Genomic DNA, 25,210 nt, shown 5'->3' on the forward strand with positions numbered 1-25,210 from the left:
CCTTATGGTCACAGGAAACAAAATTTTCAATTTATGTACATATTCTTGCCGCTGAGAGGCAAGTTAGGGTGCTCAATAACAGACATTCAAACATAAACTATTATATGAAGATAAAATGCTGGGGGTGGGAGTATAATGGAAATATGAGTTCTGGGGTGAAAATAAATGTAAACTTAACAAATGTTAGAGAAGCTTACTCATGAGTATTTAAAATAGATTATGGTTTGTATGGAATCCATAAGGTATTTCGATTTCATTGGATGCCTGGTTAAAAAAAATCATACATGCAGTTTTATTTTTAGAAAATCAGCATATACAATCTACTGGAAATTACATCCTTTGAATTTACAACGAGAACGTTTAGATACAAATTTAGCATTAATCGAGGAGGTGTGTAGACGCTTCTCAAGATTATTGTAGGAGGTGCACGTGAGGAAACACTTGCGGAAACTGCTGCTGGGGGTGAGGGATGAGCTGGTGAGAGCCCCGCGCCGCGCCGTGGTCCGACTCGGGACGGAGCCCCGCCTCGCGTAGCTACGAGCCGCTCGAACTTGGGCAGGTCGCCCAGCCTCTGTGAGTTTGCGTTTGCGCATCCGTATGTGTAGTGCAGCGGTAACACCGACCCCCTCTGGGTGGTTTACCCGGCAGTAAATGAGCCGCCGTCGTGTAAGCGTTTAGCCTCCATTCAACCAAGTGAGGGGGGGAGGTGGGGAAGGGAGAAGCAATCCTGGAAGGAAAAGGGGATGAGATTGCTCAGAGCAGGTGACCTTCGACCTGGCTGAAGAAGGGCAAGCAGGAGATCCCGGCACAGAAAAGGGGCCTGATACGGGAAAAATCGTGTCAGGCGGAGGGAACAGCCCTCGCGAAGGCCTGGAGGTGGGAACTGCTTCCTCCAGGAGCCCCTGCCCCCAGCCCCCGACGGAAAGGGACAACCTGCCTTCACCCGGCCACGGTCACCCATCACTAGACGAGCCTGGGGGTCGCCACCTGCAGGAGCCTCTGCGCCTGCGACCCTGATGGGCACGTAACACCGACCACTGAGCCCTTTATTTAGGACTCAGGGCGCAGCCAGCCGTCGGGTCCCTCCAGCGTATACAGGAGGTGCTCAGTGGGGCTTCTGTATCTGCCCAGATTCTGCCGCAGCTTGGGCTTCCTTGAGGCAGTAAGGAAGTCAGTCAACGCTCCCCGGGCCTGGAGACCTGGGTGTAACTGCCGCGACACTCCCTGTTTGCCGTTCTCGGGGTCCCCGGATTCCTCCGTGTGTGTGTGTGCTGGGGGCGGGATCCCTCTGCCTGGGCCTCTGTTCTCCCGCACCTGCCGGGCGTCCTGGGGCCCCAGCAACCTTAGCCCGGAGCACACTCCCTCGGCCGGGTTCCCGCAGCGGAGCGTGGGAGGGAGAGCTCCCCCAGGGTTGGGTAAGTTTCATCCAATCTGCTAGGCCCGGGGTCCAGGCAACCTACGCCGTCCGCGACTCCTCCTAACGAGACGGGAGGACGCCGTAAGGTGCCCACCCCTTATCTGCACCGACCTCACTCCCAGGGGTCTCTCTCCAAATGATCCGCGCTCCACCGCCCAATGTTCTCTACACCAACAACCAGGAATTCTGGTGCCTGCTCTTAAGATAATATTATTTTTCACCTTCTTACGCTGATGTTGTGAGTTTCCCTCTTAATGGGTGATTTAAAAAACACTCCCCAACACTTCATAATGAAACATTTTCAGATAAACAGAAACGTTGAAACAATTGTACAGTACGGTGAATATTCGTACATCCACCTCCTAGACCTACGTTAACGTCTCGCTACTCTCGCAGTCTCCCGAATCTCTCTCCACTTCTCTGTCCTTAAGTCCGTCAGGCTATCAAACCGTCTTACCCTTTGAAACACTTCAAACTTGCAATCGTCCAAAGCCCTTCTGTTAGCCTGTCGTTGGTTGGAGTTCAGTCTTAGTTTACATTTTTTAAGGTAAAATTTACACACAGCGAAATATACAGATTTTAAGTTTGCCTTCCTCTGGTCGATTTTAGATGGTACATGGAAGAGTGCTTTTTATTTTAATATTTATTTTAACGTGTATTAGGTGAAAAATAAACATCTGTTTTCCACTTATAATAGTGACAAAGTTTCCTTTAACGATGAATGTATTTAAATGAGCTGATATAAAGGGCTGGGGGTAAGGGAGGGGAGAGGGCTTCCAAGATGCTGAGGCTGCGACCCGAGGTGTCGTTTCCAGAGCTGCGGACGCTTCTATGAAGGGTGGTCTCAGACGCCGAGCTCCGGGCAGAGGTGGGAACTTGGAGCGTCATAAGGGGCTGGGCACCCGACTGGATCTGGGGATCTGCGGTGGGGCCGGAGTAGTGTGCATTGTGTGTGCACGTGTGTGTTTTCAAATCATTATGCATGTGCGCCCCGACTCCAGTTGTTTGAGGCTGAGAGTGTCTCTGTGAACGCAGCACCCAGCACAAGGCCGGGGACACGGTAGGTGCCCAAGAAGTGTTTCACGAGATCACGCATGTGCAAACGCTTTGTAAACAGTCTACAAAAATAAGAGTTTACAACAGCAGGAAGAATCCCACGGCCCCGGATCCCCAGGACTCGGCACATGGGGTCCGACAAGCCGCAGTGCTTGTTGATTGATAAATAGACCGGCAGGCGGAGGAAGACCGGAGTGGCGTGGCCGGTTCAGCCAGGGCGGGCACTGGGGTCGGCAACTCCTGTGTCCGGGATCAGGGACTCAGCGGAAAAAATGAAAACGTGGTTTTCTGAGCATGCGTACTGGGCCGCCGTATGAGCCTCATTATCGTACTCCGAGACACAGCTGCTAGGTGCCTCGTTAGCGCAGTAGGTAGCGCGTCAGTCTCATAATCTGAAGGTCGTGAGTTCGATCCTCACACGGGGCACGATACTTTTGTTCGCTCCAGCTCCTTTATCGTCCTAGAAGGATAGGTTTTACTTGCTTGTGAGGGGATCTGTAGACCCTGGGAGTCCGCGCTTTTCCGCCCTGGGGTCACCAGCGTATTGGCATAGCCAACCCGAAGTACCGAGGCGGGGCAGAGTCGTTGATGGAAGATACCACTCTTCTGCTCCGCCGCCCTGACGGCTACGGCGTTCTGCGCCCGGGTGGGAGGACTGGAAGGGAGGCCGGCGCCTGAAGACGGGGCGGCAGGGGGTGGGGCATGGGGTGTGGGCACGTGAGGAAGACTAGCGCGCGGCGGGCTGGGGCTCGGGTGAGCCCCTCGGGAAGATCCCCACTCTCACCACCAGCGTTGCGGCCCGGGTACCCAGGAGGTGCACTCACCCTGCCGTCCCACCCTCCACCAGGTGTCCTGCCCTGGCCCTTGAGCCCTGATGGTGGCGGGAACGTGCACAGCCCTGGGTGAGGGGAGGCCGGGGTGCTCGAGGTCCAGGAGGACGCTGAGGGCGCCGCTGCCTGCAAAGCCACCTAATGGAGGCCCCAGGGCAGTGCCTGGAACCCAAAGTCTCCTGGGGAGGGTCCTGATTATCAACACCTGGCCCCAGGGAAGGGTGGGTCTAGGCAACTGTGGGGAAGTGGGCGGCACCGTGATGAGAGGCCAGACAGTGCACCGCGCTGAACACCTTGGTGAGGAGTTTGGGCTGCAGAGCTTTGAAGTGGCAGGAGAAGATCGGTCTCGGGGATGGGGGTGTTAGGGAGGTCATGCAGGCAGCAGCCCGGCCTAACGTGACAGGGGCTGTGCTGACGCTGCATCTGAAACAGTTGCTTCATTGCAATGATCTCCCGTGAAATTTCTGATAATTCAGTCATTCTGAACAGGTCAAATAGCAAATTAAATTGAGATGTGATGTAAAAGGGAAGAACCTTCGTATTCTGTTACAAGTTAATCACTAAACGGATGTTGCCTATAAGCTTAAATTATACATAATGGCCCATCTCTGGGAACCCTGCTTCCTAGGTAATGAGCATTAAGCTGAAATACCTTTGTTTAACTCACAGGAAACATCCTGACCAGGCCCACCTGTGCATGACTGCAGCGAGGAAGAAATTGACACATCCCCTCCGGAGGCTGATGGGAACCAGGAAGTGTTTGACTTAACTTCCCACCCCAAACACACACTTTTAGTATAAAAGAAGCCTCAATTCTAGCTCAGATAAGGAGGTTCTTTGGGATACGAGTCCACCGTCTTCTTGGTCGGCTGGCTTTCTGAATAGAGTCTCTATTCCTTGCCCCAGCAAGTCCTCTCTCCATTTATTGGCCTGTCCTGCCTTGCTACTCCTGGCTAGCTGGCAGTTGGGGAGTTTGGGGGTAAGGCCCAGCAGCTCCTGCAACCGCTTGTCCTGAGGATCTTCCCTCCAGAACTCCCGAAGCTGCACTGACTGCCCCAGCGCTTGGCAGTTGGAGCAAGGAATCAACATTTGGGAGCAGACAGGCTCCATACAGGGGGGTAAGTCACTCTGGCTGTGTACAGCCAGGAGCTTTATTTCCTCTCCATTTGGGGTTTGGGGGGTTTTCTCCGGAATAAGCCAATTTGTATTTGACTGGGGTACCCTGTTGGAGAGAGGAAAGAGTTGTTGGACTTTTACCTGATTTGTGAACTGGTTCATTTCTTTCTTTGGATGCCAGCATTTGTGTTTGGGGTTTGTGTTTTGCTCATCTTGAAATTCTGTCGTTAGAAATGGGGTTTCCCTGGTGGCGCAGTGGTTGAGAGTCCGCCTGCCGATGCAGGGGACACGGGTTCGTGCCCCGGTCGGGGAAGATCCCACATGCCGCGGAGCGGCTGGGCCCCTGAGCCACGGCCGCTGAGCCTGCGCATCCGGAGCCTGTGCTTTGCAACGGGAGTGGCCACAAAAGTGAGAGGCCTGTGTACCGCAAAAAAAAAAAGAAATATTTCAACTATTCCTAAAGAAAGCCCTCCGAGGTGCATTTTGGATAAGTGATCTGATTACAGCTATGAACCCATGGGTGAGGGGAAGATGACATTTTATTGTAACAATATGTGGCCACAGTACCTGTTAGGATCTCCGCAAGGGGTTTAGGCAGGGTTATCTTGGGACCCTGTGCACCATGTACTGCCACCCTTGCTGTGTTAATTACTTCATTTATGATCCCCTTATGGTCTCCGGTATCGTTGGTATATGTAAAACCTCAAGACCAAACTTGAGAGTTTACTTAGGATTTTGTTTGTCCTTTGCGTTTTCCATTTCATTTTGTTTGGTACTATTTCTCCATTTACAGCCAAATCAGTTTTGTGATACTTAAAACTTTTGCTGATGTCAAATGGAGGAAAGGAACAGAAAAAGACAAAACCAAAACCTGTCTGTTCTTGTCCAAGAGAGGGACATTCACAGGAAGAAGAGAAAGGTTCTACTTGGTTCCTAACATCACCAAAAGCTACAAATAGAAACAGAAGTGTCTTTTCCATTAATATTAGTAAAAAGGGTTTAGCCGTCTAGACAGGTGACCTTGATTTGTCCCATTTGCCAGAAACCCAATCGGAATCTAACCTCTTCTGTAACTGATGGGTTTTACACTGTTGGACCTGATTCATGGGTGAAATTTCAGAATGGTAACCATGAGGTCCCTGTGTTTGTGTACTTGTACATGTGTTATAGATGTGTGGCATTGCCAAAATTAATTTTTAAAAGAGCTCTATTTAACTGGCTTAAAGGAAATTAAGCACTTACATAAATACTCAAAAATAAAAGAAACTGGCCAGAATTTCGGGTTCACATGATCTAGGAAATATTCAGTATTGAATTAATATCTGGTATTAATTAGCTTGAGCTTGTTGGTTTGATTAATACATACCTGTCTTTAGAGTCATCAACATTAAGTATAATACTTTTATTGTACTTAGGTTTAGTAGAAATGAAGTAAGACCTTATTATTCCTGTTACAAACTTTGTCAGCAAGAAAAACAACAATATGACAAAGATTTTAAGTAAATAAAATAGAGGTAAATGAGGTAAGACTTTAAGATAGACTCTATAGGAATAATTATGTTTTGGGAATGTCTATCTAAAATAGTCTCTACAGATTTTCAAAACTTGAAACTAAACTAAGTTAAATGAAGAGAATTCATTGGGTCGTTTCGAATAGGATAAAACATTAGAACATTAACTTCTGGGCAGGTCTAAATGTACCTACTTTCGCCCTCTTAGGAGAGGAAGACTAAAGCAAAAGTTTGTCAATCAGGAAATTCTGGTATGACAAAGAGTTTACAATTACTTGCTTTTTGGTTTTCACTAAAGATTAAGGTTTTAAGGTTAAGAATTGTGAAGGAAACACTTCAGTATGCAAAGATACGGGATGTGTGTTTTCAGCAAAGAAGGTATGAGGAATGAAAATGCATTTTGTTAAAGGGAAAAGGGTGGTTTTGTCCTAGAGCTGGTTGTTTCTGAATGGAAAAGAAAATGAGGAACAGATTAACATGGATACAGAAAGTTGTGGAAGGTTTGTGGAGGAGGAACACTGAAAGAATTTTGTGCATAGTCAGGGCTGGCTAACATAAGATTGAACCTAATTAAGAAAATGAATCTTAAAGGTAAGGAGGTGCAAAACCTGAATTTGGTTCTCTAAGAGGACAAAGTTTTCTTAAAATATTGAACTGCTTTTTTAAAAATCTTTTTAAAATTTTATTTTATTTATTTTTTTATACAACAGGTTCTTATTAGTTATCCATTTTATACACATCAGTGTATACATGTCAATCCCAGTCTCCCAATTCATCCCACCACCACCACCCCCCCCAGCTGCTTTCCCCCCTTGGTGTCCATATATTTGTTCTCTATACCTGTGTCTCAACTTCTGCCCTGCAAACCGGTTCATCTGTACCATTTTTCTAGGTTCCACATACATGCGCTAACATACGATATTTGTTTTTCTCTTTCCGACTTACTTCACTCTGTATGACAGTCTCTAGATCCATCCACGTCTCAACAAATGACTCAGTTTCGTTCCTTTTTATGGCTGAGTAATATTCCATTGTATATATGTACCACATCTTCTTTATCCATTCGTCTGTCGATGGGCATTTAGGTTGCTTCCATGTCTTGCCTATTGTAAATAGGGCTGCAATGAACATTGGGGTGCATGTGTCTTTTTGAATTATGGTTTTCTCTGGGTATATGCCCAGTAGTGGGATTGCTGGGTCTTATGGTAATTCTATTTTTCATTTTTTAAGGAACCTCCATACTGTTCTCCATAGTGGCTGTATCAATTTACATTCCCACCAACAGTGCAAGATGGTTCCATTTTCTCCACACCCTCTCCAGCATTTGTTGTGGGTAGATTTTCTGATGATGCCCATTCTAACTGGTGTGAGGTGATACCTCATTGTAGTTTTGATTTCTCTAATTATTATTGATGTTGAGCAGCTTTTCATGAGCTTCTTGGCCATCTGTATGTCTTCTTTGGAGAAATGTCTATTTAGGTCTTCTGCCCATTTTTGGATTGGGTTGTTTGTTTCTTTAATATTGAGCTGCATGAGCTGTTTATATATTTTGGAGATTAATCCTTTGTCCGTTGATTCATTTGCAAATATTTTCTCCCATTCTGAGGGTTGTCTTTTCGTCTTGTTTATAGGGAACCAGCTTTTAGTTTTATTGATCTTTGCTATGGTTTTCTTTCTATTTCATTTATTTCTGCTCTGATCTTTATGATTTCTTTCCTTCTGCTAACTTTGGGTTTCGTTTGTTCTTTCTCTAGTTTCTTTAGGTGTAAGGTTACATTGTTTATTTGAGATTCTTCTTGTTTCTTGAGGTAGGCTTGTATAGCTATAAACTTCCCTCTTAGAACTGCTTTTGCTGCATCCCATAGGTTTTGGATCATCGTGTTTTCATTGTCATTTGTCTCTAGGTATTTTTTGATTTCCTCTTTGATTTCTTCAGTGATCTCTTGGTTATTTAGTAACATATTGTTTAGCCTCCATGTGTTTGTGTTTTTTACGTTTTTTTTCCCTCCTGGGTCATCTTCACTATCATTATGCTGAATTCTTTTTCTGGAAGGTTGCCTATCTCCACTTCAGTTAGTTGTTTTTCTGGGGTTTTATCTTGTTTCTTCATCTGGTACATAGCCCTCTGCCTTTTCATCTTATCTATCTTTTTGTGAATGTGGTTTTTGTTCCACAGGCTGTTGGATTATAGTTCTTCTTGCTTCTGCTGTCTGCCCCCTTGAACTGCTTTTTGTAATAGATTGTGAGTTTCTTTAAATGATCTGTATTTACAACTGAGATCTTTTATTATCACTGGTTAAGTGAATGAGTATTGTTTCACAGTGACCTGTGATTCTGTTTGACCAAGTGTTTTAAAGCTTTTTGACATTTTTGACAGACTTCCCAAATATCAAATTCTAAATGGAGTTCATTTGACCTCTAGCTAACTTTGAGGTTTTCCATGGGGTCCCTGGAACACCTCAAATTATTTGTTTCTCTCCATTTCAGAGAGAGGAATATTAAGCTAACTAGGCTTATTTGGTATGTTAAATTACATGGGAAGGCTTATTTGGTATGTTAAATTACATGGGAAGCATTGTCAAATAAGTGGTGATACAATCTAAGAAGTTTTATCTTATGGGTAAACATTATTAATATACACATTCTAGAAACTATATGGAACTCCTACAATTCTGGTATATCCTAGTAAATGATATTGGTCATAATTTTAGTAATTATCTTAAATTGTTGTATGTCACAGCAGTAACCAAGTTTCTTTTCAGTTGCACTGTAGTCCCGGTTTGCCTTTTGCCAAAGCAAAAAGGCATCCTTTCAATGGTTAGAGATGATCAATTGCTATCTATGGTTTTACAGTGGCTTTTGAATACCTCTATAGCTATTTTGTGAGGAAGCAGGGAAGAATGATGAAGTCCTTTATGTGCAAGCATTTGTGTTATTACATCATGGAAAGTAAGAAGGAAAGGGAATAAGAGTGAGGATATGTTGCTTCAGACCTTAACTCCTCCGGCTCAGCTAGCTGTCCCATCTACTCTGGCCATTATGCCAGTATATACACCCTTTCCACCACCTTCCATGCCTGTCTATCCCCAATTCCTGACACTGGGGCTCAGGACTGCCCCTCCTTCTAGGGATCAATTAGAAAAGCCTGTGTTAGCTTCTGGGGTACAAGGACTGGTCCCATGATCACCATCTAAGACCCAATAGTGTATCCAGTTTGGGCCAGAAGCCACTCCCAGGGCAGGGAGCTTTCCATTGCTGTTATCTCATATAGGGGGCTAAATGCAAACAACCAGCCAGCTGGGTTTCTCATCCTTCTTTAACTGGAAGGATCACAACCCTCCTTTATAGGGAGGATCCTCTACACCTGAAGCCCACTTGACAAGATCCACAGCTGAACCAAATTAGGACCACAATGAGGGAGGAATGCCCTTATTAGAGCACTACTAATTAGTATATCTTGGCAGGGCTTTGAAAAGGGGAACCAAAGCAAAAGAATTTGAATAAAATTAAAGAAATCCAGCAAAACAAATGAAGACCTCTCTGAATTTTTGGAAAGAATTTATTAAGCCTATAGACGTCATCCTAATGCAGATCCCAAGGCCCCTGAAAATATTAAAATGATAAATTTGACCTTTTTTGGAGGGGAAGGAGGGGGCAAAGTGCTTCAGATATCAGGAGAAAGTTGCAAAAACTAGGTGGTGCATTTGGAATGAACCCTTCTCAATTGGTAGATGCTGCTTTTAAAGTGTTCAACAGGGAACAACAGAGAAAAGAAGATGCAAAATGAAACGCCACGTTTTTGACACCAGTGTTGGATTCCCAGAAGGCGAGTAACTGAAGAGATAAGCCATCACTATGGGGGAGAAACAATGCACTTACTGTAAGGAGGAACCACTGCCCAAGGCTAAAACAAAAGAAAAACAAAAGATGAGAGTCTCTAACAGGGTAGAAAGGGAGGAACACTGATGAATGAAGAGGCCCAGGGGCTCCCTTGGACTTGAGGCACTTAATTCCCCACAGGAGCTCCCGGTAAAATTGACAGTGGGGAATGAGCAGATTAACTTTCTGACAGATTTCACCCTGAAGTCTTTCACCAGAACAGCTTGACCTCAGAGTCCCACCAGGGCACACTTACACTTAAGCCTACAGATGGGGCTCCTGAGAACCCCGGAAAAAGAGACAGAGCTCTCTCCAACCCATCACAGGTCTACAAAAAGGTAAGACCAGGAGTGTGTGCTAATGGCACCCCAGGGAAGGCCAAAAGCACATGACCAATATGAATCCAATTAAAAAGGGATGCTGGGACACCTAATCTATCCTCTGAGGCAAGAGGATGGACCAGTCAAAATACCAGCCAGTGTATTCAGAAAAGGACAAAGAGAGGGCCAAAGAGTGGGGTTTCACTTGGGTCACGCCTGGCTGGAAATGGAGTGCACAGTTTTTTTGTTTCCTGAGGCACTCTTATGCTGCAGCCCATTCATAATAGTGCCCATTATAGGAGAGATGCCACCTTACAAAGGGTTCATATATATATATAATGGGGCCTAACAAAAGACCATCCAGCAAGTCACTCAGAATTGCATGATTTGTGCTAAAAATAATCCAAATACTGCTGTCAGACCTCCCCAGACGGGGACTCAACATAGAGGAATCTGCCCCACCGAGGACTGGAAAATGGACTTTACTCAAATGCCTTGAGCTGCAGGAAGTTTCAGATAACATGCTAGTGTGTGTGGACACGTTTTCAGGATGGGTGGAAGCATACCACCTGGACAGAAAGGCTCTAAAGTGGTTAAAGCCCTCCTTAGGGAAATTATCCCCTGATTTGGATTACAGCATTGCTTTCATCCTAGAGACCACAGTCATCAGGAAAAACCAAGAAAATGAATCATACATTAAAAAGGAACATCATTAAAATATGTCAGAAGACTAATTTAACTTGGGATAAGGCCTTGCCAGTTACCCTGCTATGGATCAGTGGCTCCCAGAAACAGTCTTAAATTAAGCCCCTTTGAAATAGTGTATAGTAGGCCATTCGAGGTGCCTGCCTGGGCGGGAGAATCTATAAATGCTTTAAAATACCTAGCAGCTGCCAACTACGTTAAAACTTTGGGCATTATACTAACCTCTGTTCATGACTTGACCTCCAACAGGCCTGCCTGTCCAACTGAAGTAGATGGTAATTTCATTATAGCTGGAGAAGCTTCAACCAATTTGTTTAATTTTGTCCAAATAAATAGCACAGGAATTTAGTATATATACTGGGAACCAGAACCAAAACCCCAAGTTCAATTACAAATTAGACAACAAAGTGCTAAGGAGTTTCATCAGGTTCAAATAATTGTAGATAAAAAAGGACTGACTAAAGATTCTAAGGAATAGTCATTGCCTCTGTTCAGCAGTAAGTAGCCAGAGCGATCTTCATCCCTTTTGCCACAAGATTGTGGAACGGACATTGACAGTAGGGAATTGTAATAGGGAATAACCTTTGTATTCGATTAGTAATACAAGTTAATCACTAAAGGGATGTTGCCTATAAGCTTAAATTTTACATAATGATCCATCTCTGGGAACCCTGCCTCCCAGGTAATGAGCTTAAGCTGAAATACCTTTGTTTAGCTCATAGGAAACATCCTGACCAGGCCCACATGTGAATGACTACAAGAAGGAAGAAATTAACATATACCCTCTGGAGGCTGACCGGAACCAGGAAGTGTTTGGCTTTAAATCCTTTCCCTTTTAGCATAAAAGAAGCCTGAAATAACTCAGGCAAGATGGTTCTTTGGGACATGAGTCCACGTCTTCTTGGTCTGCTGGCTTTGTGAATAAAGTCACTATTCCTTGCCCCAGCAACTCCTCTCTCCATTTATTGGCCTGTCCTGCAGCAAGCAGCAGGAGCTTGGACTCAGCAACAGTGATAGCTATAACCACCCCTTCATCTTTCAAGTCTTTGATAGCACACTGGTCTCCGCCATTCTCCAGTGAGGATGTGATAATACTTTTGGGTTAACATCGTGGCAGGGAGGACTTTCAGAGGCCTTCACTTGGCTCTTCCTATTCTAACGACCCTTACTCAGTGGGTCATAGCACCAGTGTAGAGATTCTGCCCTTTGTCAAATATGTTTATTCCAATTATACATTCAGGTACCCAAAATCACCACAGTTGGTTTCACGGCCTTATTGCATCCACTGTAATTCAAACTGGCCCAAGGCTCCTTTTTCACCTGACCACTGTTAGCTCTGCCTTTGGTGGACCCAAGTAATTAGTGTCATTTTACAGCAAATGTCTAGTAATCCCTGAAAGGGCTGGGTGTCTTCTTTATCCTGCTACCCAGTCTTTCAGGTAAGTGCCAACAGATCTCTTTGGAAAGGACTGAGGGATTATTTATAGCATATATATGTGTCATTCACAGCTGCAGAATCCTTCACCATAGGGACCTGGTCTTCCCTTCAATCAAGAGACATTGAATATAAAATAGACAACCAACAAGGACCTACTGTGTTTTAGCACAGGGAACTATACACAGTATTTCATAATAACTTATAAGGGAAGAGAATCTGAAGACTATATGTGTATAACTGAATCGCTGTGCTGTATACCTGAAACTAACGTGACTATACTTCAATTAAAAAAAAAAAAGGCTTTGAATCTGGGGATGATTTTAGGTCTGGAAAATGGGTGACAGACATAGCTCTCCATTATGGTGATGTCATTGAGCAGGACCCTATGGGGCCTTCCTGGGACAGACCTCCCCATGTCCTCCACTTGCCTCTTGTTTGTAGAAAAACTTTAGCTTCCTAGGCCTTCCCCAAGTTCCAAAGATAAATTTAATTGGAGAAGTGAGAAAATGCAGAAACAAAGGAAAACAGTCAAGTAAGACAAATAACAATAGTTTAGCCATTAAACAAAGTCAGGGACTTTTAGCTCCTCCTCGAGGGCTGTAGATAAAAATCAGAGTCAAATCTTTTGAGCTGTTTAGCAGATACTGAAACCCCCACCAGGTGGAAGGGTTAACTGCATGCTGCCCACAAGCACATAGACCCCAGACGGGTTGGACCCAGAAGGTTGATGATGTTGCTCCCGATTACCTCACCACCAACCAATCAGAAGAATGTCCACGAGCTGATCACACACCCCACAACCCCTCTCCCTCACTGTGTCTTTAGAAAACCTTTCCCTGAAAGCCACTGGCAAGTTTGGGCCTTCAGAGCATTAGCCGCCTGGACTCCTTGCTTGGTGCCCTGCACTAAATACTGCACTTTCCTTCACCCCGACCCAGTGTTGGTAGATTGGCTTAACTGCAGGCAGGCGAGTGGACCCGAGTTTGGTTCAGTAACAGTGACTCAAGTCAGGTTTTGGGCCACCAGCTCTTAAGATTTCCTGTTACATATATCAAGCAACATTTTAGTAGGCTGCCTACCTATTTAATTCTTAGGGAAAACGTAATCAATTACTGATAGCCAAGAATCCCTTAATACTTCTTCTCTGCTGCCGGCAGCTGTCAGTGGTTGTCTTTGGTAGTTAAACCACTGACACTTGGCCTCTGCTGCATGAAATCCCATCATCCCCACTGAAATCAGGAAGCATATTGACGGGCGTCTCTCACCAGAGTTTTTCAAATTTGCAGATACTCCCTTCACTCAGTGCCTTAAGAAGGGAGTGTCTTTGGGGCTGAGCACGTAGCTGGAAAGAGAGTGAGAAGTTCATACGTGATAAATCCACTCCTGCGTTCATACCTTCCCAAGCCTTCCCATACCTTCCCAAGCCTGCATCTACATCACATCAGGCATATCCTGGCATCTCTGTGTAATTAAAGAGGCCAACATTGAGTCCACGTTTCTGCCAACCAACCAAGTAAACTTTTAGAGCCACTTTCAATTGCACAGGAGTGCCTGTGATCAATTTATGGCTTCTGAGCTCCAGATTCACTCTTCAGTGCCTGCTCTGCAAAAACAGATGAGACTCTTCAAGCCTTTCTTCTTATGGTGTGCACGGTGTTAGGCTGTCAGCAGAGGGCGCGGGAGGACACTGCAGGAGGAATGGGGCTTCTCTTTCTAGCTCAGATGTGCTGTTTTCTTTATTCTATTGATACTTCCTGCTTCACGGTCCCTCAGTGGTCGGAGTGTGTGGGGACGCCCAGTGGTGCTCTGTACCAGCCGTGTGCCCAGAGCACACAACCTCTTAGTGACTTCACAGCCCAGCCTGAGGACCACTTCACTCTGGTCCTCCCAACATGGACATGGCATGTTCACTTCTAATGCCAGCAGCAGCCCTGACACGCTCTGAGCGCCTGGCTTCTGGCCTTGGTTTGCCTGTGCCCCGCGGGGTGGTTCCCCGTTGTTACCGACAAGGGTTCTTGGCCTTCCTTAATAGAAATGCATGAGAGGCAAGACAAAAAATTCAGGCAAGGCTTTATTGGGGCCCCTGCTGCAGCAGGCGGGAGTGAAAGCAAGTAACACGTCCCCTTGCTCACTCCCCAAGCTTGCGGGGAGCTGGTTCCTTATCTGGGGTGAAGGTAGGGGTGGGTCCACGGGTGGCTTAGGTGTCTGCCCACCTCTCTGGCCGTGTTGAGTGCAGGGGGCGTGCTCAGTATGCTGCTTTTTGCTCCTGACACCCTGCTTTTGCTTCTGGTTCTTTAGAAGTGGAAGTTGGGTTTTTTGGTCCTTTTGTATCTTGTCCATAATTTGCCCCAACTGCACATGCACACAGTTATTTTTAGTCCCTTATAGTTTCTTTGTATTTTGTCGATCAAGGAGACATTTGCCTAGGTGCAAGCACTGCAGCGAAGGGTCCCAGGTCCCAGCCTGTCTCAGCATGACCCTCCCCTTCCCAACATGGCCCAACCGGGCCACACATGGCTATGGTAACACTCAGGGTCCTGGCTTCCTACGAGCTTTCACTTGGCAGCCTGGGATCGCCTGCACCCTGGCCACTTCCTTCCTGCTGCCTGTGCAGGTGGGCCAGCTCTGGCCTGGGCAGTCCAGCAACCCCTCTGCTGGCCAGTGCGCTCTGAACCTGAGCCTTGAGGAGGGAGGGACCTCCTTCCGAGTTTGTCCTTCCTTGGGTCCTCTCCCTCAGCCCTAGGCACCCTTTAGCATTTTTATACTTACGGCCCTATTGTAGTTTACTAACTCTTTACATTAAACTTCTCATGTTCAAATTACGTGGTTTATCTCCAGACTGACCTGAGATTCAACATTAAGAATCTGTGTTAAGTGCACCCACATTAATAGATTGACACTTTGGCAGCCCTTGTAGAGTCATCGTTACAGCTGTAGCGGTCACAGTGGAGTCACAGTGGGAAGGCCTTTAGCAAATATTCAAATCTTGCTCAACATCAGAGAATTCATACCAGAGAAAAACCTTGTGAATGTGTGAGAAGGCCTTTAACCAAGTCAGTAACTTATTCAACATCATTGAATTCATACTGAAGACTCTTTAAGTGGAGTCAATGTGGAGAGGGATTTAGCTGAAGCCCCACATTTATCCAACCAGAAAGAAACCTTATGAATGTGATAAATATGAAAAGGCATTTAGGAACTGCTCTTCTCCAACTAACTCAAGGGAGTACTGGAGAAAAGCTTTGTGACTGTAGTCAGTGTGGGAAGAATTTTAGCCAAGCTCAACCTTCATTCAATTCCCAGAGAGTTTATATTATAAAGAAATTGGGGGGACTTCTTTGGTGGTCCAGTGGCTAAGACTCTGCGCTCCCAATGCAGGGGGCCCGGGTTCGATCCCTGGTTAGGAAACTAGATCCCACATGCCGCAACTAAGACCCGGTGCAGCCAAATGAACAAATAAAAAAAAAAAAAGAAAAAAAGAGAAAGAAATTGGGGTCAGGTTGAAGATATACTGCCAAGAAGCAGGAAGAGATAATCAGAAATGTATTTCGTAGATTTCATTAAATGTGATAACCTCTGACATGCCAAGCAATCCCACGTGACTTATGAGACTCAGCCAACTACCTCTCTGCTAAGCCAGTGACTTTATCAAGATTACTGTTGGGAGAATTGCAGGCTCAGGGAAAACTAGAGGGAAGAATGTAATAAAAAAGAACTTCATGTCATTGAAAGTATGCATAACCCACTTTCACTGGATGGATAGAAACTTTTTTAAAAAGTTTAAAATATTATAAGACTATAAAAGAGTGTGTGCGCGTGCACAGTTTGCAAAACCGATCTGAATGGATGTAAATTCTAGTAAAAGAGGACCTGAAGTAGAGGTCGACAACGGGCAATATACAGTTGATTCTGGCTGGCAGAATCACAATATTTTAGAATTCAAATACTTTTTTTTTAAAAAAAATTTATTTAGGCTGAGCGGGATCTTCGTTGCAGCACACGGGATCCTTTGTTGCGGCACATGGGATCTTTAGTTCTGGCACGTGGGCTTCTAAGTTGCAGCATGTGTGTGGGATCTAGTTCTCTGACCAGGGATTGAACCTGGGCCCCGAGCAATGGGAGGGCAGTGTCTTACCACGAGGGGGGTCCCTAGAATTCAAATCCTTTGAGGTGAGCAATTTCTAGCTCATTGAAGTTGCAATCACACCAGAAATATTTTATATCCTGTGACTTTCTGTTGCCACATACACACACCACCCTGGCCCATGAAGGTATGCTTCTAACAAACTGACGAAGAAAATGAGGCTGATGAGAGTGCTCTTGGGAAACCAATGCCTTGCATAATGATGGGGTATTTTTTTTTTTAAATTGTTTTTCCTGATGTAATCTAAGGTGTTTTTTTCTCTTTTTTTTTTTGGCTGCGTTGGGTCTTTGTTGCTGTGCGCGGGCTTTCTCTAGTTGCAGCGAGCGGGGGCTACTCTTCATTGCGGAGCACAGGCTCTAGGAGCGTGGGCTCAGTAGTTGTGGCATGCGGGCTCTAGAGCACAGGCTCAGCAGTTGTGGCGCACGGGCTTAGCTGCTCCGCGGCACGTGGGATCTTCCCGGACCAGGGCTCGAACCCGTGTCCCCTGCATTGGCAGGCGGATTCTTAACCACTGCACCACCAGGGAAGTCCTGTAACGGGGTGTTCTTTTAGGACTTTGGACAAAAGAGAGCATTTGGCTTACCATAAGGTTATCTTTGTGCCAAAACCAAAACAAAGCACTCGTATGTACTGTGTGCTATTAAGCACCACACCAGGAAAAGCACTGTATCAGGGACTTCATACACATGATCTTATTTAATCTTTACATCAAAGACCACGTGCTGTTTCTACTCTCCCTTTAGAAATGGGTTCAGGGAAGTAATTTGCCAAGATGATGAAGCCGGGAGCAGCCCTGTTGTGGCGCTGAGCCGGTGCCGTCGGGAGAAGAGGAGACAGTGGCCTGGGTGCTGTTGGTACGGTGGATCGCGGGCGAGGGGGGGGACCAGCTGCTGGGGGCAGAGGGGCTGGCAGGTGGGCCTCTCCTCACTGCTCACGCTCTGGCGCTGCTGCTGAGTTCAGGCTCAGTCCTGGCTGCACAGCTGCTGAGGTGGTGTCGTGTTCTTTATTTCTCCGTTCACCTTTAAAATAAAACCTCATCCACTAAAGTTCCTGAGGTTTATGCTGGTCCTTGAAACCTGAAAGGGCCTAATACAAAGCTTTAAAAGCTTCAAATTTTTTTTATTGTGAAAAGTACAATAAGCCATTTACAAGTCCCAAAGCACCAGAATTAAGGAGAACACATAATTTTTATACACACATATTTTTCATACAAAAGGTTGATCTTTATAGGAATTTAAAATAAATAATCTGAAAATCAGTGTCACTGATTGCAAAATAGGTATCTCGCTCTTTGACTCTCTCAAGGTGACCAGCCTCCTAAGTAGCCAAAAGATGAGGCGTTTGACATCTGTTTCGAGCCTGGGTGGCGAGTCTCTGGCGGAGATTTCTCACTCTCTCCATAAGATCCCATTCCATGGTGTCCCAACGCGTTTTTCTTTGGTTTAATGAAACTTGAAAACAAAATTTAAAATTAACAACAGTTAATTTTAGCAATGGTATAGTGTTTAAAGGTAAATACGTTGCAAAAACTCAATAATGAAATGAATATTCTAAAAACAAAACTTAAACAAAAAGCCTAACATATTACCTGCCCATGTGGTTCCATTTACAAGTCAAATATTTATTCGTTGAATTGAATGAATGCTATTAGAGAACTTATCTGCTTTTGGTTAGCTTTTTTTTGATTTGGGAATACAGATGACCTTTTAAATTAGGAAGAAAGCTTGTTTAAGAGAGAATTTGAGTTCTTTGCAATAGTAAGTTTCTTCACCGTGGTGCTCATTGTAATGAGAAAATTCCAAGGTGCCAAAATTAATATTGTGAAATGTACACCATGACCACTTCTCCTAATGCTTAAATAAATAAATCAAGTGCTTTTTATAGTGGCCAACGCAGGGAGAGTCCAGAATCAAGATTAGAGCATTACAATGTGTCCAAGTGTAACAGTCATTTCACATTGATTTAGAGGGGCTAGTAAATACTGGAGTTCAAAAAAGAAGCATCTTAAAAATATACTTCTCTGAAACTTAGTTACATATTCAAATAGCTTCAATTTCTGAAAACTGTTTTTCCCCCAAGGAATAAAACATTTATGCTTTTCTTATTTTGCTGCCAAATGAGAAACTTGCCAAATGTCCTCAACTGGATTTTGAAATTTAGAACTATCTAGTTAAAAAGTTCTGACGTGTCAGAATAGAGAACAGTTGAGAATCTCCTGTCCTTTCATTTGACTTACACATGACTTTTGGTTTAATTCACATCCTGACACAGAATTTAGAGATGCACATAAGAGTATGAGTTAGCAAGGATGTTTTACACAACACTGGAACTCATGACTTGTTACCAGGTATCTTTCTTATAAAGCTGGTCTTTTGGGGACATTATATACAAATCTGTTCTTCTAAAAGAACTCAAAACACATTGTTAAATTCTGCTTCACTTATATGACAGTTTTACTGAAAAAGTTGGTTGAAATAAAGTCTAACAGAGTTTCCAGTCCCCTCCCCTCCTTTTAAACACAAATCAAGTACTTTACTGGGGAAACTGTTAGCTCCTTTATGGGCTTAATGCTATGACTACATTTCTGTAAGATGTTTCCATCCCAGCCCTTCCAGAAATAAACAAAAACCTCCAGTTAATCAAGTCAAGGGATCAAAAGGCAACTAATCAACATGGAGCCACTTGCCCTCAGTAGTTCTGAGCGAGCTGGCCCTGCAATACATCTCAGGGCCCAGAGCAGACACATGTTTCCAATGGTTGCTGGAGGGAACTCAGCCCAGAATAAGGGCTGAGAAAATTCAAATATGTAATAGCTTTGAAAACAAATCCTGAGATTTTCTTTTCACGAGGATGTAAAAAATAGTCATGAATATCATTAATTTAGTTAGTGACGGACTTCTATTGGAGCCTCCAACTCTGTTTTGGGCAGCAGTGCTGGTGCTAGAGAAATAGTCGCACTAATGATATTTGGCAAGCTTTCTCTACTTGGGGTTCGAACTGACCCAGTTTTTCTCCCCAGCTGGAAACTTGAGAATCTTGCTGACTCCACTTTAGGATTTCCATGATCAATGCCCTGGGAAAATGGTCTCAACATGCTACAAATATAACTTAAGCCACAATCTTGCTTAAATATTGCTAAATCGAACATGACAGGAGACATCTTTCTTGTTTGTTGACTTACTCTGTGTCAAGGACTCCATTTCAGAAATGTCTTTTAACTGTGAGGTTCTAGGCAAACAGCTTGAGGTGACCCATTCATCTTGGCACCTGGGCACTATGTTATAAAAGTGAAAAAACAGAGAGAATGTTTGGGAGTGGATAGAAAGCCATGATTAATTCCAGACGGTCCCTAGTGAATTAAAAGTGCCAAGGATAAAAAGCCCCTTAGTTTTCTCTTCTGGGAAGAATGCTGTCACCATTCAATAGGCAAGGGAAGTACAGTTAGTGAGAATTAAGAGCTGAGCTGAAGTTTTGGTAAAGTACTTTAAAAACACCTTTAGCGAAAACAAAAAGCCAACAAACTACTGAAAAATACAGGTGTTAGTATAGAGATCCCAAACATTTGTTGGGAGAGACTATTAAATGTGATTAGCAAGCCTTCCTTGAGAACACCTGTGAACTGATCACTACCAGCTTTAACCAGGCAAGGCATGACCACAATATACAGCAGACCAGAAGCAGCGACAGGCAAGTTTTGTTTTTTTAATATTTTTATTTTTATTATTTATTTTGGCTGGGCTGGGTCTTAGCTGCGGCACGTGGCATCTTTAGTTGCAGCATGTGGGATCTTTAGTTGTGGCATGCAGAGTCTTAGTTGCAGCATGAGGGATCTAGTTCCTGACCCGGGATGAAACCCTGCATTGGGAGCATGGAGTCTCACCCACCAGACTACCAGGGACGTCCCAAGCGATAGGCAAGTTTTACCTGGACTTATTAGAGTAGGAAGCATGGCAGTGTTCCACACCTAACCGGTGCCACCTCCTATTTTTTTTAACATCACTCCGCACTTCAAAATTTATACTCACCCTTCAGCTGTGTTTTTACTGTTTCCTAACTCCTACAGCTTTACATCCAATAAGACATCAGAGTCCTTTTGATTTTTTCATCCTAATGTCACTTAGGATGTCCCTTCCTTTCTACTCCCATCACCAGGATCCAAGCCTCCATGAGTCAGGCCCAGACTGCTCGGGTCACACTGACTCATGAAGATGATGCCTGCCTTTCACCTGGGCTCAAGAGCTTCAGCTACTGGTGTGTGCGCGTGCGTGTGTGTGTGTGTTTTGTGCTTTTTAAAATTAATTTTTTAACATCTTTACTGGAGTATAACTGCTTTACAATGCTGTGTTAGTTTCTGCTTTATAACAAAGTGAATCAGCTATACATATACATATATCCCCATATCCCCTCCCTCTTGTGTCTCCCTCCCACCCTCCCTATCCCACCCCTCTAGGTGGTCACAAAGCACCGAGCTGATCTCCCTGTGCTATGCGGCTGCTTCCCACTAGCTATCTATTTTACATTTGGTAGTGGATATATGTCCATGCCACTCTCTCACTTCGCCCCAGCTTACTCTTCCCTCTCCCTGTGTCCTCAAGTCCATTCTCTACGTCTGCATCTTTATTCCTATCCTGCCCCTAGGTTTTTCAGAACCATCTTTTTTTTGTTTTTTAGATTCCATACATATGTGTTCAGCTAATGGTTTTAACTCATCGTTTTAGCTCAATGAGTCATTAAGATAATGTGACTAATTACCAAATGATTAATTCTGAACTGGTGTCAGGGAATGGAATATAAGAGGCATCTTAAAATATCTGAGGGGCTATCATGGTAGTAAGCGTAATCTGCATTGCTCCAGAGAATAGTTTTGGTTTTTATTAATTGTAGTTGATTTACATGTTGTGTTAGTTTCAGGTGTATGGAAAAGTGATTCACTTGTGTATTCTTTTTCAGATTCTTTTGCATTCTAGCTTATTACAAGATACTGAATATAGTTCTCTGTGCTATACAGTAAGTCCCTGTTGTTTATCTATTTTATATATAGTAGCGTGTATCTGTTAATCCCATACTCCTAATTTATCCCTCTCCCCCTTTTCCCCTTTGGTAACCACAAGTTTGTTTTCTATGTCTGTGAGTCTGTTTATTTCATAAATAAGTTCATTTGTATCATTTTTAAAGATTCCACATATAAGTGATATCATATGATATTTGTCTTTCTCTGTCTGGCTTACTTCACTTAGTATGATAATCTCTAGGTCCATCCATGTTGCAAGAATGGTCCATCCATCCATTCTTTTTTAAGGCTGAGTAGTATTCCATTGTATATATGTATTACATCTTCTTTATCCACTCATTAGTTGATGGACATTTAGGTTGCTTCCATGTCTTGGCTATTGTGAATAGTGCTGTAATGAACATTAGGGTGCATGTACTTTTTCGAATTAGAGTTTTCGTCTTTTCTGGATATATGCCCAGGAATGGAATTGCTGGGCCATATGGTAATTCTCTTTTTAGTTTTTTAAGGAACCTCCATACTGTTCTCCATAGTGGCTGCACCAATCTATATTCCCACCAACAGTGTAGGAAGGTTCCCTTTTCTCTACACCTCCAGCATTTATTTGTAGACTTTTCTGATGGCCATTCTGACCAGAGAACAGTTTTTAATGAGACGGTTTACAAAAAGAAAAGCAGGTTCAGCTTTACATAAGGAAGGAGCAACTTTTAAATAAAATACTGGCAGAAAATGGAATGAGGTAACGAGCTCACCAACTCTATTAGTGTTCTGGCATAGGCTGGATAACCACTATTGCAATGTTGCAGAGATGATTCACATATCAGATCCTTCCAAATCTGAGATCTCACCGTTCCTTGTCTCTCATCTGTCCTCCTATATCCCTCCTGCCCACGGCTATTGGGGAGGATGAATTAAATGCCGTCTTGTAAATATCACACAGCCAGTGGTTCCCCCCCCTTTGCTTAGAGCAACGTTTCAAACACTGCTGAGCAGATCCACCTGTGAAACTTTAAAACAAAAATCTAGCTTTCCGGTTTTTAAAAAAAAATTATTTAATTTTGGCTGCATTGGGTCTTCATTGCTGCACGTGTGCTTTCTCTAGCTGTGGCGAGCGGGGGCTACTCTTGGTTGCAGTGCATGGGCTTCTTATTGCAGTGGCTTCTCTTGTTGTGGAGCACGGGCTCTAGGCACGTGGGCTTCAGTAGTTGTGGCGCACGGGCTTAGTTGCTCTGTGGCATGTGGGATCTTCCCGGACCAGGGATCAAACCCATGTCCCCTGCATTGGCAGGCGGATTCTTAACCACTGCGCCGCCAGGGAAGCCCTTTCCATTTCTTTTTAAATCTACAGAATTAAATGTGAGGTCCTGACTATGCATTTTTTAAAAAATTTGTAATGTATCAAAAAATTGCCAGTCACTGGCTAACTGTAACAAATTTGAACATATAAATAGTACAGTAAAAAGTGAAAGTTCTTTTTTCTATACGTTTTTGCACTACAACTTGTTTTCCTTCATTTAATGTATTTATTTTAAAGCCCCAAAAGTGATTCTTATTATTTAAAATTAGTATTTATTTACTGAAGTGGTATTACCTGTACCTCACAAAATTCGAAAGGAACAGAAAGGTACAAACTAAATTTCCTTCCTTTCCCTAACCACGTTCCTTGCCCAGGAGGCAAGCCCTGTACTCTGTCTTCCGCAGGCCATTCTGCTCTGCAGCCAGTCTGGTCAACAGGATGAAGCCCACTGCTCAGCCTGAAGGTCCCCATCACCTACATGCTTCAGTGATATCTTTAACCACCCTTGCACAGAAGCTCTCTGCTCCAGCTGGCCTAACCTGAACCACCACGACAGGCAAGTCTCTGCCACTGATTCATTACTTTTAACAAGTTCTGTCTCATGCAAGGAGTTCATGGAGGCGTTTGGTTGGGGAATCCACAAAAATGATCATGGGAAAGTGCTGTGTGTGTGTGTACGTGTATGTACATGTTTCTGGGAGAGATCCTCAGAGGGACCCACAGACTGTCAGTGGTTAGAAAATGGTGTAATATAACGTTAGGACTGTAACAAAATTAAAAATCGCCTAGTCTATAATCTTCTCATTTTACAAATGAGGAAACTGAAGACCAGTAAACATTTCTTAATAGGCACAAATGAAACACAAGTGGGTAAATAAACTAACCAGAGATACACAGCTTATTGACTCTGGCTAAGATTCTTTAAACTCTGTCTTCGTTTACCATGAGGCTGGGACCAGAACCCGGTGTTCCCGACATCCAGCCTGGGCTCCTGCACCACACCATGAAATCCTGCCTCCCCAAAATGTCCTCCAATTGCTCTAAGCTCTTCCCTTTCTTCAAGGCCCAGTCGCTTTAAAACCTGGTCCAGTGGCCCTACCTGGCAACCAGCATTTACGAATGTCATTAAAAAAATAAGTTTCACTGAGGTAATTCACATACCACAGAATTCACCCCTTTCAAGGGTACAGTTCAGTGTTTTTAGTATACTTAGAGTTGTATAATCATCACCACTAATTCTAGAACATTTTCATCATCCCCCAAGTAAACGTCTTACCCACTAGTGGCCCACTCCCCTACCCCTCCCACCCACAAACCACTAACCCCCTTCTGCCTCTACAGGTTTGCCTATTCTGGGCATTTCATGAATAGAATCATATTAACATGTGGCCTTTTGGTCTAGCTGCTTTAACTCAGCATAAGGTTTTCAAGGTTCATCCATTTTGTAGCATGAATCAGTAGTTAATTCCTTTTTATCACTAAATAAGATTCCATTGTATGGATATACCATATGTTGTTTATCCACTCCTCATTTGATGGATATTTGCGTTGTTTCTACTTTTTGGCTATTATGAATAATGATGCTGTGAGCATTCAATGTACAAGTTTTTGTAGGGATATGTTTTCAGTTCTCTTGGGTATATACCTAGGAGTGGAACTGCTGGGTCATACAGTCTCTCTACGTTTAACCTTTTGAGGAACTGCCAGACTGTTTCCTAAAGTGGCTGTACCACGTCACATTCCCACCAGCACTGTTCCAATTCCTCTGATCCTTGCCCCCACTTGTTAATGGATTACATCCATGCTACTGATCATGAAGTTGTATCTCACTGTATATATATTTTTAATTTGAATGTGGTTTTGATTTGTATTTCCCTAATGACTAATTTAAGCTGAACATCTTTTCATACGTGTATTGGTCATTGTATGTCTTCCCTGGAGAACTGTCTGTTCAAATCCTTTGCCCATTAAAAATCTGGACTAATATTTTATAAGACATCACTTGCTATTCAGTTTAAGTTTATGGGCCTAGGATTTTAGAAGCAGTCAGGGTCATTCACATTGTCCAGAAGGTTCTATTTTTTGGGAAACAATAAGAATTCCTCCCCATTGCTAATAAAGATTGACACTAGGCACAAATGTAAATAAACGACCTGTCGTTGGCACACTCACCTGCTTCCTACTTCCTGGTGCCTCGCTTCTAGGCTCTGAGTGACAAACCAATGCTGAGCACTTGCAATCAACATGCCGTTTTCCTAATTATAGCTGATTATCCTCCAGTTTTAGGATTAAGTGACACGGATTTAATTTATATACCCTGATTAAGGCGATGATCAAATCCTTACACATTTGCCTTTTGAAAAATGAATCATTATTAACCAAACTATCTCTCATTGGTGAAATTTAGGAACGTCGAAAAAGCGTAGGTGGCCTGGGAGGAAGGCACCCTGGAGGCAGAAGGGCCACATGTAGGAAGACTACGGACG

At 43.9% G+C, this 25,210-nt stretch overlaps 1 protein-coding gene and 1 non-coding gene across 4 annotated transcripts in view; one reads left to right on the top strand and one right to left on the bottom strand.

Moving 5' to 3' along the window:
- Positions 1-2,826: 2,826 nt before the first annotated feature.
- On the top strand, positions 2,827-2,899 carry TRNAM-CAU. The gene has a single exon. It is a non-coding gene; the product is annotated as a tRNA-Met (tRNA).
- Positions 2,900-17,523: 14,624 nt separating this feature from the next.
- Positions 17,524-25,210, bottom strand: part of TBC1D31 (TBC1 domain family member 31) — a 60,537-nt gene continuing 52,850 nt past the window's right edge. For 2 of the 3 annotated variants that reach the window (XM_029223154.1, XM_029223157.1), the window contains exons 21-22: positions 19,598-19,690; positions 17,524-17,867 (exon numbers count right to left, since the gene is read on the bottom strand). In XM_029223154.1, coding sequence (XP_029078987.1) covers positions 17,734-17,867; positions 19,598-19,690 — 227 coding nt within the window. In that variant the 3' untranslated portion in view covers positions 17,524-17,733. The remainder of the gene's footprint in view (positions 17,868-19,597; positions 19,691-25,210) is intronic. The other variant, XM_029223155.1, reaches the window with a different exon arrangement.

This window comes from Monodon monoceros, unplaced genomic scaffold (assembly GCF_005190385.1).
Source record: "Monodon monoceros isolate NGI ecotype Baffin Bay Population unplaced genomic scaffold, NGI_Narwhal_1 Super_Scaffold_14, whole genome shotgun sequence".
NCBI classification, from domain to species: domain Eukaryota; kingdom Metazoa; phylum Chordata; class Mammalia; order Artiodactyla; family Monodontidae; genus Monodon; species Monodon monoceros.